General features: G+C 41.1%; 2 protein-coding genes across 12 annotated transcripts in view; both read left to right on the top strand.

Moving 5' to 3' along the window:
• CCDC30 (coiled-coil domain containing 30) overlaps positions 1 to 14,848 on the top strand; it is a 173,757-nt gene that overhangs the window by 39,801 nt on the left and 119,108 nt on the right. For 10 of the 11 annotated variants that reach the window (XR_009565627.1, XM_060306890.1, XM_060306897.1 and 7 more), the window contains 2 exons: positions 9,804 to 9,919; positions 14,648 to 14,722. Coding sequence is in view for 10 of the 11 variants with exons in the window: in XM_060306890.1 (XP_060162873.1) it covers positions 9,804 to 9,919; positions 14,648 to 14,722 (191 nt within the window). In the remaining variant the exon portion in view is untranslated. The remainder of the gene's footprint in view (positions 1 to 9,803; positions 9,920 to 14,647; positions 14,723 to 14,848) is intronic. The other variant, XM_060306916.1, reaches the window with a different exon arrangement.
• On the top strand, positions 11,341 to 13,577 carry LOC115858929 (large ribosomal subunit protein eL15-like). The gene has a single exon (XM_060288330.2). The coding sequence runs from the start codon at positions 11,390 to 11,392 to the stop codon at positions 12,002 to 12,004; it is 615 nt and encodes a 204-aa protein (XP_060144313.1). The 5' UTR covers positions 11,341 to 11,389; the 3' UTR covers positions 12,005 to 13,577.

Raw genomic sequence — 14,848 nt, 5'->3', positions numbered from 1 at the left:
TTTATATTTTCTATTTCTCCCTGGTTTAGTCTCGGAAGGTTTTGCATTTCTAAGAATTTGTCCATTTCTTCCAGGTTGTCTATTGTATTGGCATATAGTTGCTTGTAGTAATCTCTCATGTTCCTTTGTATTTCTGCAGTGTTGGTTGTTACTTCTCCTTTTTCATTTCTAATTGTATTGATTGGAGTCTTTTCCCTTTTTATCTTGATGAGTCTGGCTAATGGTTTATCAGTTTTGTTTATCTTCTCAAAGAACCAGCTTTTAGTTTTATTGATCTTTGCTATTGTTTCCTTCATTTCTTTTTCATTTATTTCTGATCTGATCTATATGATTTCTTTCCTTCTGCAAACTTTGGGGGTTTTTTGTTCTTCTTTCTCTAATTGCTTTAGGTGTAAGGTTAGGTTGTTTATTTGAGATGTTTCTTGTTTCTTAAGGTAGGATTGTATTGCTATAAACCTCCCTCTTAACTGCTTTTGCTGCATCCCATAGGTTTTGGGTCATCGTGTCTCCATTGTCATTTGTTTCTAGGTATTTTTTTATTTCTTCAGTGATCTCTTATTTATTAAGTAGTGTGTTGTTTAGCCTCCATGTGTTTGTATTTTTTACAGATTTTTTCCTGTAATTGATATCTAGTCTAGTGTTGTGCTCAGAAAAGATACTTGATACGATTTCAATTTTCTTAAATTTACCAAGGCTTGATTTGTGACCCAAGATGTCATCTATCCTGGAGAATGTTCCATGAGCACTTGAGAAGAATGTGTACTCTGTTGTTTTTGGATGGAATTTCCTATAAATATCAATTAAGTCCATCTTGTTTAGTGTATCATTTAAAGCTTGTGTTTCCTTATTTTTTTTCATTTTGGATGATCTGTCCATTGGTGAATATGAGCTGTTAAAGTCCCCTACTATGATTGTGTTACTGTCGATTTCCCCTTTTATGGCTGTTAGTATTTGCCTTATATATTGAGGTGCTCCTAGTTGGGTGCATAAATATTTACAATTGTTATATCTTCTTCTTGGATTAAGCCCTTGATCATTATGTAGTGTCCTTCTTTGTCTCTTATAATAGTCTTTGTTTTAAAGTCTGTTTTCTCTGATATGAGATTTGCTACTCCAGCTTTCTTTTGATTCCCATTTTCATGGAGTATCTTTTTCCATCCTCTCACTTTCAGTCTGTATGTGTCCCTCGGTCTGAATTGGGTCTCTTGTGGACAGCATACATACAGGTCTTGTTTTTGTATCCATTCAGCCAATCGATGTCTTTTGGTTGGAGCATTTAATCCATTTACATTTAAGGTAATTATCAATATGTATGTTCCTAATTACCATTTTCTTAATTGTTTTGCATTTGTTTTTGTAGGTCTTTTCCTTCTCTTGTGTTTCCTGCCTAGAGAAGTTCCTTTAGCATTTGTTGTAAAGCTGGTTTTGTGGTGCTGAATTCTCTTAGCTTTTGCTTGTCTGTAAACGTTTTAATTTCCCCGTCAAATCTGAATGAGATCCTTGCTGGGTAGAGTAATCTTGGTTGTAGGTTTTTCTCCTTCATCACTTTAAATGTGTCCTGCCACTCCCTTCTGGCTTGCAGAGTTTCTGCTGAATGATCAGCAGATCTTTTGTTGCTGTTGTTGTTAATCTTATGGGGATTCCCTTGTGCGTTATTGTTTTTCCCTTGCTGCTTTTAATATTTTTTTCTTTCTATTTAATTTTTGATAGTTTGATTAATATGTGTCTTGGCGTGTTTCTCCTTGGTTTGGTCCGGCATGGTACTCTCTGTGCTTCCTGGACTCTATTAACTGTTTCCTTTCCCATATTAGGGAAGTTTTCAACTATAATCTCTTGAAATATTTTCTCAGTCCCTTTCTTTTTCTCTTCTTCTTCTGGAACCCCTATAATTCGAATGTTGGTGCGTTTAATGTTGTCCCAGAGGTCTCTGAGACTGTCCTCCATTCTTTTCATTCTTTTTTCTTTATTCTTCTCTGCAGTAGTTATTTCCACTATTTTATCTTCCAGGTCACTTATCCGTTCTTCTGCCTCAGTTATTCTGCTATTGATTCCTTCTAGAGAATTTTTAATTTCATTTATTGTGTTGCTCATCACTGTTTGTTTGCTCTTTAGTTCTTCTAGGTTCTTTTTAAACATTTGTTGTATTTTCTCCATTCTATTTCCAAGATTTTGGATCATCTTTACTATCATTATTCTGAATTCTTTTTCAGGTAGACTGCCTATTTCCTCTTCATTTGTTACGTCTGGTGGGTTTTTGCCTTGCTCCTTCATCTGCTGTGTGTTTCTCTGTGTTCTCATTTTGCTTATCTTACCATGTTTGGGGTCTCCTTTTCGCAGGCTGCAGGTTCGTAGTTCCCGTTGTTTTTGGTGTCTGTCCCCAGTGGCTGAGGTTGGTTCAGTGGGTTGTGTAGGCTTCCTGGTGGAGGGGACTAGTGCCTGTGTTCTGGTGGATGAGGCTGGATCTTGTCTTTCTGGTGGGCAGGTCGATGTCTGGTGGTGTGTTTTGGGGTTTCTGTGGCTTTATTATGATTTTAGGCAGCCTCTCTGCTAATGGGTGGGGTTGTGTTCCTGTCTTGCTAGTTGTTTGGCATGGGGTGTCCAGCACTGGAACTTGCTGTTCGTTGAGTGGAGCTGGGTCTTGGTGTTGAGATGGAGTGCTCTGGGAGATTTTCACTGTTTGATATTACGTGGAGCTGGGAAGTCTCTTGTGGACCAGTGTCCTGAACTTGGCTCTCCCACCTCAGAGGCACAGCTCTGATGCCTGGCTGGAGCACCAAGGGCCTGTCATCCACACAGCTCAGAATAAAAGGGAGAAAGAAAAAGGAAAGAAAGAAAGAGGAAGATAAAATAAAATAAAGTAAAATAAAATTATTAAAATAAAAAATAATTATATTAAGAAAAAATATTTTTTTGTAGAAAAAAAATTTTTAAGGAAAAAAAAAATTTTTTAAAAACAAAAACGTACAGACAGAACCCTAGGATAAATGGTAAAAGCAAAGCTATACAGACAAAATCACACACATGCACACTCACAAAAGGAGAAAAAGGGAAAAAAAAAAATATATCGTTGCTCCCAAAGTCCACCTCCTCAATTTGGGATGATTCATTGTCTAGTCATGTATTCCACAGATTCAGGGTACATCAAGTTGACTGTGGAGACTTAATCGGCTGCTCCTGAGGCTGATGGGAGAGATTTCCTTTTCTCTTTGTTCACAGAGCTCCGGGGGTTCAGCTTTGGATTTGGCCCTGCCTCTGCATGTAGGTCGCCTGAGGGCATCTGTTTTTCGCTCAGACAGGACAGGGTTAAAGAAGCAGCTGATTAGGGGGCTCTGGCTCACTCAAGGCGGGGGGAGGGAGGGGTACGGAGTGCAGGATGAGCCTGTGGCGGCAGAGGCCGGCGTGACGTTGCACCAGCCTGAGGCGCGCCGTGAGTTCTCCCGGGGAAGTTGTCCCTGGATCCCGGGACCCTGGCAGTGGCGGGCTGCACAGGCTCCCGGGAGGGGCGGTGTGGACACTGACCTGTGCTTGCACACAGGCTTCTTGGTGGCTGCAGCAGCCTTAGCGTCCCATGCCCGTCTCTGGGGTCTGCGCTGATAGCCACGGCTCCCATCCGTCTCTGGAGCTCCTTAAGTGGCCCTCGAGCGCCAGGAAACAAAGAAGCAAGAAAAAGTCTCTTGCCTCTTGGGCAGCTCCAGACTTTTTCCCAGACTCCCTCCCGGCTAGCCGTGGCGCACTAGCCCCTTCAGGCTGTGTTCACAAAGCCAACCCCAGTCCTCTCCCTGGGATCCGACCTCCGAAGCCTGAGCCTCAGCTCCTAGCCCCCACCCGCCCCAGCGGGTGAGCAGACAAGCCTCTCGGGCTGATGAGTGCTGGTCGGCACCAATCCTCTCTGCGGGAATCTCTCTGCTTGCCCTTCGCACCCTGTTGCTGTGCTCTCCTCCCTGGCCCTGAAGCTTCCCCTCCACCAGCCGCAGTCTCCACCTGCTAAGGGGCTTCCTAGTGTGTGGAAACCTTTCCTCCTTCACAGCCCCCTCCCACTGGTGCAGGTCCCGTCCCTATTCTTTGTCTCTGTTTTTTCTTTTGCCCTACCCAGTTACGTGGGGAGTTTCTTGCCTTTTGGGAGGTCTGAGGTCTTCTGCCAGCGTTCAGTAGTTGTTCTGTAGGAGTTGTTCCACGTGTAGATGTATTTCTGATGTATTTGTGGGGAGGAAGGTGATCTCCGTGTCTCACTCTTCCGCCATCTTCACTCTTCCGCCATCTTGAAGCCCCTCTCCTGTCAGGCATTTTAAATGGATTACCTCTAATGTTAACAACAGTGCCAAGTTGTAATATTATTCCCATTTCATTGATTAAAAAACTGAGTCATGACAAGGTTAAATGAATTGTCCAATAGCTACATTAGAGACTTCCCTGGTGGCACAGTGGTTAAGAATCTGCCTGCCAATGCAGAGGACTCTGGATCAAACCCTGGTCGGGGAAGATCCCACATGCCGTGGAGCAGCTAAGCCCTCGCACCCCGACTACTGAGCCTGTGCTCTAGGGCCCGTGTGCTGAAACTACTGAAACCTGTGTGCCTAGAGCTCGTGCTCCGCAACAAGAGAAGCCACCGCAATGAGAAGCCCGTGCACTGCACAAAGAGGAGCCCCTGCTAATCGCAACTGAGAAATGCCCGTGCGCAGCCAAAAAAATAAAATAGCTACATTAAGTGTTAGAGCTGGTATTTGAATCCATGTATGTCTGACTCCAAAACCTTTGGTCAACACAAACAGTACATATTTACTGGGACCAATGAGATCAAGACAACTTATAATACATTTAACAACACTTCACACATATTTGTTTGCTAGGAAGCCAACAGGCTTGGAATAAGTGGTGAATTAGTTAATCTGACCCTATCTTGGCTGTGTAAAAATGATATCAGCTATAGATAATGTAATGACATTTGAGTGTCATAATGGTAGTAACTACAAAAATAATTTAAAATATGTTTACCGGTTTTAATAGTTATAAAACTAGGTTTATTTACCCAGTGCTATTGTGATTTACAATAAGAAACATGTATTTGGTCTTCATCCTTGTTTCTGCTACCCCCAAACCCTTGGAATTTCCTAAGTGATTAAGAACAGTAGGGGTGTCTTTTGTCATGGTAATGAGGACTTTTGGAAAGCCCCTCAGTAATCAAAGGATGGGAGTTAGTTGCCAGGGGAGCCAACCACGTGATTGGAGGTTGGAACTTTCAGTCCCACCCTCCGCCCCCTCTGTAACTGCCAACTCCTCCTGTCCCCACCCCCAGCTCCTAGGAGGGGGGAGGGGCTGGAGATTAAGTTCAATCGCCAGTGGCCAGTGATTTAATCAGTCGTGCCTGTGTAATGAAGCTTTCATAGAAACCCGAAGGAGGGAGTTCAGAGAGCTTCCGGGTTGGTGAACACATGGAGATTTGGGGAGTGTGGCGCACTCAGGGAGGGCATGAAAGGTCTGCACCCCTTTCCCCAGACCTTGCCCTTAGGCATCTCTTCCATCTAGCTATTCCTGAGTCACATTCCTTTATAATAAACAGGGTAATCTAGTAAATAAAACGTTTCCCTGAGTTCTGTGAGCTGCTTTAACAAATTAATCAAACCCAAGGAGGAGGTCATGGGAACCTCTGATTTATAACCAATCGGTCAGAAGCACAGATAACAATCTGCCCTTGCAATTGGCATCTTGTGGGGCTGAGGGCAGTCTTGTGGGGCTGAGCCCTTAACCCGTGGAATCTGATGCTATCTCCAGGTAGATAGCCTCAGAACTGAGTTGAATTGTAGAACACCAAGCTGGCATTGGAGAATTATGTGGGTGTGTAGGGAAAAAACCCCATGCATTACAATTGATGATCAGGATTGTTTAAAAAATATATGAATACAATTATAAAATGAACACTGCTTTCTTAGTAACTGATAGAGCAAGAAAACAAAATCAGTAAGCATATAGAAGACCTAATAACACTACTAAGCAACATGACATAATCGATAATTATAGAAAACTCCACCAGAAGTATTATATTCTTTTCAAGTACACATGGCGCATTCACAAAAATGTGCTATCACCATAAAACAAATTTCTGCAGAAGAACTGAAATCATACAAGTTATGTTCTCTGACCATAATAGAATGAAACCAAAAAGCAGTAACAGTAGTATGTTTAGAAAATCGCCAAATATTTGGAAGTTAAATAAGATACTTCTAAATTGCCATGCCTTCCAAGAAAAAAATTACAAGGGATATTACAGAATATTTTATATGAATTAACTTGAATAACAATGAAAACACTGAACATGTCAGTATTTGTGGGATGCATCTAAGCCAATGCTTAAGAGGGAAACATCCCATTTAATGCTTATACCAGAAATCAAGAAAGGACTCAAAATAATCTAAGCTTCTACTTTAAAAACCCAGGATAAGAACAAATTAAATCCAAAGCAAGCAAAACGAAGGAGATGTTTAAAATAAGGTTGAGGTCAATAAAAGTAAAAACAGAACAAAATAGAATAAATTAGTGGAATGAAGGGCCGGTTCTTTGGAAGGATCAATAACATTGGTAAACGTCTAACTAGATTGTTCATGAAAAAATGAGAGAAGACACACATTACCAATATAAGCAATGACAGAGAGAACATTTCTACAGATCAAAAAGATAATAAGGGAATATATTGAGCAACTTTAAGACAACAAATTTGATGACCTGGATAAGATGGACACATTCCTTGAAAGACACAAATTACCGAACCTCACTCAAGGAGAAACAGATAGCCCTAAATCTACCAGAGAAATTGAATTTATAGTTAAACATCTTCCCACAAAGAAAACTCCAGGTTCAGATGGCTTCACTTAACAAACTTTTAAGCAATAAATAATACTGATTTTACATAAACTCTTCCAGAAAATAGAAGAGAGAATACTTACTTCCCAACTGTTAAATGGTCAGCATTACCTTGATGACAAAACCAATGACATTACATTATTCCCAGTGACCGCAGAAGAAGACCTTGTAAAAGTACAAAGAGTAAGGAGTAATTTTGGGGTAGTAAAATCAAATTGTGTTTATCTGCAGTGGGTTGGCTAAGAAAGTGACCACACAATGGATACTTTCATAAGAATGACATAGATTTTTGTGCACTGACATGAATAGATGTCTATGACATGTTATCAAGTGAAAAAAGCAAGCTGTAGAGTAATACATGTAGTGTAATGTCATTTTGGTTTTTATTTTTATAGGGTGTGGGGGGGGATGTGTGTGTGCATGTGTATGTGCGCTCACAGGACTGTATGAGGTGATACACATTAGTATGGCAGTAAAGTTGTGAATACACTGGGATGGTTTTGTATAAGTTCTAAGTAGCTACTGCCCTGCATCTGCCAAGTGTCTCCCACCTACCCCAACTGCCCCAGCTCCTTCCAGCCCCTCGTCTTTCCAGCCACCAGAGGGATAATACTTGGCACAGCAGGATGTTCTGTAGAACTCTGCTCCAGAGCTACGTTCTCGTAGATGAGGGTCCACGCTTTACCAGTTGTTAAATATTTTCAATACAACCCTCATCTATACATTAGAATATGCATATAAAAAATTTTAGAGTATTTACCAAGTATTAACAACATTATTTCGGGTCAGGGTAGATAAGGGTTGGATGAGAATATCTGCTCTGAACATAACCGTATAGCTTGATTTTTTCTTTTTAAAACAAAAAGCCTATATTCCATTTGTAATAAGCAAAACAGTACTGATTTTAGTGACCTATTTAAAATAGGCCATTATTCAACTGTATTTTTAAGATCTGTGAAAGTTAAAAATACTGGTAATATATAGTATAGAGAAATGGACAATGGCATTGTGAGAACATAGCTTTGTACAATCTTTTTGAAGAATAATTTGGCAGGCTCTGTCAAATTTTTTTAATGCACATGTCTCCTGATCCAGCTATCCCTTTTCTTTCTGGGGATTTATTTTTTTGGAAATAATGTCATAAATACCTAGAGATTGATGAACAAGGAAAATAATTTTAGAATTGTTTACAAGAATAAGCATTGGCAACAAACCTAAATCTTCATCAGGGGAAAAGTGACACAAAAAATGGCAATTTGGACGGTGGCATACTATGCAGAACAAAATGAGATCATGCATAAACAAACTGTGGTATATTAAAAGATGGACTAGACTTCCCTGGTGGCACAGTGGTTGAGAGTCCGCCTGCCGATGCAGGGGACACAGGTTCGTGCCCCGGTCCGGGAAGATCCCACATGCCGCGGAGCGGCTGGGCCCGTGAGCCATGGCCGCTGAGCCTGCGTGCCCGGAGGCTGTGCTCCGCAACGGGAGAGGCCACAACAGTGAGAGGCCCGCGTACCGCAAAAAAAAAAAAAAAAAAAAAAGAAAGATGGACTAAAGAGTCAAGAGGAACAAATTATTGATAAAACACCGATGAATCCCAAAAATACTGTATATATTGAGTGAAAGAAGCCTGACACAAACATATGTGTATTGTAAGATTTTATTTCTATGAAAACCAAGAATGAGCAAAACTAGTCTATGTGACAGAAGTCAGAAAGTGGTGGTAGGGGTGGGTGGGAGTGGAGAACTGACTGGAAAGTATTTGAGGGAACATTATGGGGTGATGGAGATGTTCTATATCTTTTTCAGGGGAAGTTCACGGGTATATAAAATTGTCAAAATTCATTGAACACTTAAGATATGTACATTATATTGTATGTAAATTATACCTCAATTAAAAAATAGTTCCAAATAAGAAATGGAAAGTGACTTTATAAGAGTTGTCCTGTAAAGATATCCATGATGTATTCACAGGTGGTAAAGTTGCAGACAGTGTTGCATAGCATTGTTTAAATTTTTTTAAATTGCATATGCAAAAGGTAGAACAAATCTTGTCCTCCGTATATGTATATGGATTGTGAATGCTTTTTTTTTTCTTTTTGGTGTGTTTTCAGCATTTTTCAAGTTAAAAAAATTTACACACTAAGGAAAAAAAGAGGGTAGTAAGGGAAACAAAAGAAAAAATGAAGAAAGAAAAATACAAGCAAAAACAGAACAGGCAATGAAGAAGGAAAACAAAGGAGACTAAAGCAGCAAAAGAAAAATAGGAGAAACATAAGTGAAAAAAGAAACAGCTGCAAATCCAGGAAAGTTACAGGCAACAAGTTTGTACTATTGAAACTTTGATGAGTGCTGGAAAGAGCATGTCTTAACATGAGGTGCTGAGCTGAGAGTAGCCTACAGGCAGAGGTGCTACAGGAAAAGGATGGTTTTGATGAATCAACTTGATTTCACTTTACAGTCTGTCCGTTCACTACCCCTAGCTCCCTACATCAGCTGTCTGTGGAGGTCCTGCAGTTAATGAGTGCAAGAGAAGTATCTAGGAATATGTGAGGAATATATGAGGTGTGTAAGAGAGACAGGACCACAGGACCACCAGGAAGATGATTTTTTTAGTGGTTTCACTTTTAGAAGGCAGGCTCAATTGTTTTAAAATTCCAGGTCCTGGAAGAATCTCTATTGCTGGAAACCCTATACTCCAAAAGTCCAGCTCATTAGACTGGTATGAGAAATAAAAAACATTCTGTTCTGTTTCATTAGTTGGTAGAACATTCTAGGGCTGGACTTGAGAGTCTAGCAGCTCTTCTTTGTGGAGAATCACATATGCAGAGACACGGTAGGACTGACAAGAATGGCAGGAAACAGCACTTCCTCAGTTTTTAGAGTTAACGCCCCCAAATTAAAACTTCGATCCAGTTGAGTCAACTACATTTTCCCTGTTTTAGACTCAGTTGACCTACGGAAAGCAAAGGAACATAATCAGAGATTGGATGAGGAAATTCTGGCTTTAAGAAATCGAGTTCGATCACTTGACTCAGAAAGAAAGGTACTTGGAGAAGAGGTACGTTATTTAATTTTTTCTTAGAGTTAATTTAACTGTGTATAGAATAGTAACAGTCAGCAGCTAAGCAAGCTAGATGTATCAATACATCATTTATTGGTCATTAGTGAAGACTGATTCTAGTGGCTGTAGCATCCCAGGTAGAGCTGTACTTTGACCTAGATGCTTTCTATCAGTATTTCTATTTTATACATTTTAACTACATATGCTGAACAGTAATGTTACTGCTATAGTGTCAGTTTAGGATCTTTTCTTTTTAATAAGGATTTAGATAATAGTTTATACCGATCACATTTACCAAAGTTTGAGATTATTAATACTAAACCCGTAGTTGTGTTATGTTTTTGAATCATTTCTTCTTAGGAATTTATTGATTTTTAACATGTACTTCCGAGGTCTAAATATACTATATGTCACTTTAATTTTAATTATATTCATTTCACAATCATATCTCTAGTGTCTAATACAATGCCTGGCATATAATAAGTGCTCAAGAAATTTTGTTGCAAGAATGAATAAATATTCATTAGAATGGCTGTTATCAAAACAATAAAAAATAACAAATGTTGTTGAAGAAGTGGAGAAATTGGAACCCTTTGTGCATTGTTGTTAAGAATGTAAAATGGTACAGCCACTGTAGAAAACAGTATGGGACTTCCTTTAAAAAGTAAACATAGGGGTTTCCCTGGTGGCGCAGTGGTTGAGAGTCCACCTGCAGATGCAGGGGACACGGGTTCGTGCCCCGGTCCGGGAAGATCCCACATGCCGCGGAGCGGCTAGGCCCGTGAGCCATGGCCGCTAAGCCTGCGCATCCGGAGCCTGTGCTCCTCAACGGGAGAGGCCACAACAGTGAGAGGCCCACATACCGCAAAAATTAAAAAAATTAATAAAATAAATAAAAAGTAAACATAGAGTTACCATATGATCTAGCAATTCTGCTTCTGGGTATACACCCAAAAGAATTGAAAGCAGGGACTTGAACATATATTTGTTCACTCATGTTCATAGCCAAAAGGTTGAAGCAACCCAAACATCCATTGACAGATGAATGGATAAACAAAATATGGTGTACACATACAATGGAATATTATTCCACTTTAAAAAGAAATATGCTACAACATGGGTGAAACTTGAAGACATTATGCTAATTGAAATAAACGAGTCACAGAAAGACAAATAGTGTATAATTCCACTTATATGAGGTACCTAGAGTAGTCAGAAATCATAGAGCCAGAAATTAGAATGGTGGTTTCTAGGGGCTGTGGGGGAGGGCATAATGAGGAGTTATTGTTTAATGGGTGTAGGGTTTCAGTTTTGCAAGATGAAAAGAATTATGGAGACGGATGGTGGTGATGGTTGCACAGTAATGGGAATGCGTTTAGTGCTACTCAACTGTATGCTTAAAAATGGTTAAGGGGGGGAGAAAGGGTCGTTCCTTTCCGTTTGGCGGCAGCCATCAGGTGAGCCGAGATGGGCGCTTACAAGTACATCCAGGAGCTGTGGAGGAAGAAGCAGTCGGACGTGATGCGCTTTCTGCTCAGGGTGCGCTGCTGGCAGTACCGCCAGCTCTCGGCGCTGCACCGGGCCCCGCGCCCCACCCGGCCCGACAAGGCGCGCAGGCTGGGCTACAAGGCCAAGCAAGGTTATGTGATATATCGCGTTCGCGTGCGCCGCGGTGGCCGCAAACGCCCGGTCCCGAAGGGCGCCACCTACGGCAAGCCCGTCCACCATGGCGTCAACCAGCTCAAGTTTGCCCGGAGCCTTCAGTCTGTTGCCGAGGAGAGAGCTGGACGCCACTGTGGGGCCCTGAGGGTCCTGAATTCTTACTGGGTGGGTGAAGATTCTACGTACAAATTTTTTGAGGTTATCCTCCTTGATCCCTTCCATAAGGCTATCAGAAGAAACCCTGACACCCAGTGGATCACCAAACGAGTCCACAAGCATAGGGAGATGCGAGGGCTGACGTCTGCAGGCAGGGAGAACCGCGGCCTCCGCAAGGGCCACAAGTTCCACCACGCGATCGGTGGTTCTCGCCGTGCAGCCTGGAGAAGGCGCAATACTCTCCAGCTCCACCGCTACCGCTAATATAAGTAATGTTTGTAAAATTCTTACCTAATAAACAGTTTAGGACATCCACGTCTGCTTAAAGGTGTTTTTTAATCTGTCTGTTAAAACTAGTTGTCTGCAGATTGCTTCACTGAATGCATTGTCAAATTCTGAAAGGTAAAGTGCAATAATGTTTGAAGATTTTAAGTGATGGTGTGTCTTGTTTCTAATAAGGGAAATGCCTTTGTTTTTGCTTTATTAGGCAGTTGATATGTCCGTGTGTAAAATGCTGTCTGGTAACAATAGGTGTAAAATTCTGTAAAAGAGGAGCGCAGAAACTAGCCGTGTAGATTTGTTGGTGCATGTGATGAAACGTACAGCTTTATCGGGGTGAGGCAGTGCTCTGCTGGTTTACTCTAAAGTGGCTGTTTTATGGAGTTTGGCAAGGACAAACTTTAAATTGGGTTTTCCTTGGAAATGTGAAGGATGTCGTGATCGTTTATCATGGTCATTATGCCGAAAAATAAAGTTGACTAGGGCCCACATTTTTAGACTTAATCTGCTATTCCATATATGTAACTGCTGCTGCCAAAAGGCAGAAAGTAAAGGAATGCCACCATTTTTTAAGAGAATTTAATAAACCTGTTGCAAGATGTTTCTCTTACAAATTGAAACAAATCCTGGTTAGCCTAAATTAAATTGCCTTGGCCTCCATGGTAGCACTGAAGCTCACATAAAAGGTGGGAGCTCCTGGTTCAATCCCGTGACTGTTCTGTAGAATACTTAACTTCATGCAAAATAGTCATGGTATTTACACTAGTGTATATTGAAACTGATGGAAATTGAACATTGGGTAAATGAGGAGGGAGTTTTTAACCCTAAGGTTTGTAAACTAGTGATGCTAGGATTGGGAAATTGGTGTTCATAAGGTCCCTTTCAAGTGTGGGAGGATAGAAGGGGCTTGGATCAAATTTTTAAATGTTTTATTTTTAGTATTTGTGACCCATTATGAAATCTAAGCCACCTTGGGGAAAATTGGGTTGGTTTTATTTAAAAGTAACATTGCTAAGTCTAATCAGTGTTATCTTGGGTCAAGCCACTTTATCCATTCCCATAAGGCTACTAAGAAGAGTCGTGTAGTTAGTGTCAATACAAGTTCAGTTGGTTTCCGATTTTATGTGTGGTCTACAGTTATTTTCTCATCCCTGCTCAAACTACCCCCCAAGAGCCTCACATTCCACAAACGTGCCACGCCACCCACCGGTTGTGGTCGGGCGTACCACCACATTCTGCTTGCATCATGACTTCCCCTAGACTGAGCTTCTGTTTCCCAGGGTGGAGTTGAGTGCGTAGGAAATATGGAAGAGGAGTTGCCCCAGTTCTTTCCAGTTCTTGGTTTGCTATCTTAATAGATAGTTTAATTTGGAAATCTAATTGCTAGTTTTCTTGCAAACCAATTTTCCTTGTATTTTCTTCAAGGGTCTTATAAGGCCCACTTAAATGATTTCCAGAAAACATGTAGCAGGCTCGCAAAAACTTCTGAGACCCAAATTCCTTCCCACTCAGAAAATCTTAAACCATATTACTTGTGTGTAGAGGTGGTTCAACTATATATAATGATAGAATAAACGTCTTATTAAACTAAAAAAAAAAAAAATGGTTAAGGGGCTTCCCTGGTGGTGCAGTGGTTAAGAATCTGCCTGCCAATGCAGGGGGACATAGGTTCGAGCCCTGGTCCGGAAGATCCCACATGCCATGGAGCAACTAAGCCTGTACGCCACAACTACTGAGCCTGCGCTCTAGAGCTCACAAGCCACAACTACTAAGCCCGCGTGCCACAACTACTAAAGCCCGCCCTCCTAGAACCCGTGCTCCGCAATAAGAGAAGCCACCGCAATGAGAAGCCCGCGCACCACAGCAAAGAGTAGCCCCCCCCCCATTCGCGGCAACTAGAGAAAGCCTGCGCCCAGCAATGAAGACCCAACACAGCCAAAAATAAATAAATAAATAAATAAAAATTTTTTAAAATGGTTAAAATGGTAAATTTTGTGTTATGTATATTTTAGCCTAATTTTTTAAATGCAACCGTAAGAAAGAATGAATAAACACCGTTCAAGTTGTCTAAGTCTCTGTAAATTTGTATATCTGATACTGGTAAAATATGTTTAATGTATGTTAAACATATGTTTATGTTTTATATATACACAAACATACACATACATGTGAGATAAAGTTCAGGAAAGGTATATCCCAAACATTATTACTTCTGGAAAGGGAAACGGGATTGCGGGGTAGAGTTATGTGAGGGAAAAGATCACTTGTTGCTCTATATACCTATATGTTGTTTAAATTTTTTACACAAAGAATGTATTCATATATAACTTGTATATTTTTAAAACAAAGCATCCCCCGTCACTTTTTTTTTTTCTTTTTTTTTTTCTTTTTTTTTGCGGTACACGGGCCTCTCCCTGTTGTGGCCTCTCCCGTTGCGGAGCACAGACCCCGGACGCACACGCTCAGCGGCCATGGCTCACGGGCCCAGCCGCTCCGCAGCATGTGGGATCTTCCCGGACCAGGGCACGAACCCGTGTCCCCTGCATCGGCAGGCGGTCTCTCAACCACTGCGCCACCAGGGAAGCCCCCCCACCTCACTTTTGTATTTAAAATGCTTTTGTATTTCAGGTTGAAAGGCTTAAAGGAGAAATTTGTGAATCTCAAGAGAATAAGCAACTTGGAAACCACTCTCCTGGAAAAATGGTGGGTGCTGAACTGAAAGTAGAGGTATTAAAATTACGTTCTTTCTGACTTCTAATTTTGAAGTGAGTTGCATTTCACAAGAGTGCACCAGAGCAATAGGCGTTGAGCATTTGCTATTCTCCTCTT

The sequence above is a fragment of the Globicephala melas genome, chromosome 1, assembly GCF_963455315.2.
Source record: "Globicephala melas chromosome 1, mGloMel1.2, whole genome shotgun sequence".
Lineage (NCBI taxonomy): Eukaryota > Metazoa > Chordata > Mammalia > Artiodactyla > Delphinidae > Globicephala > Globicephala melas.
The sequence above is the reverse complement of the archived record's forward strand: the minus strand, read 5'-3'. Positions and strand labels throughout refer to the sequence as shown.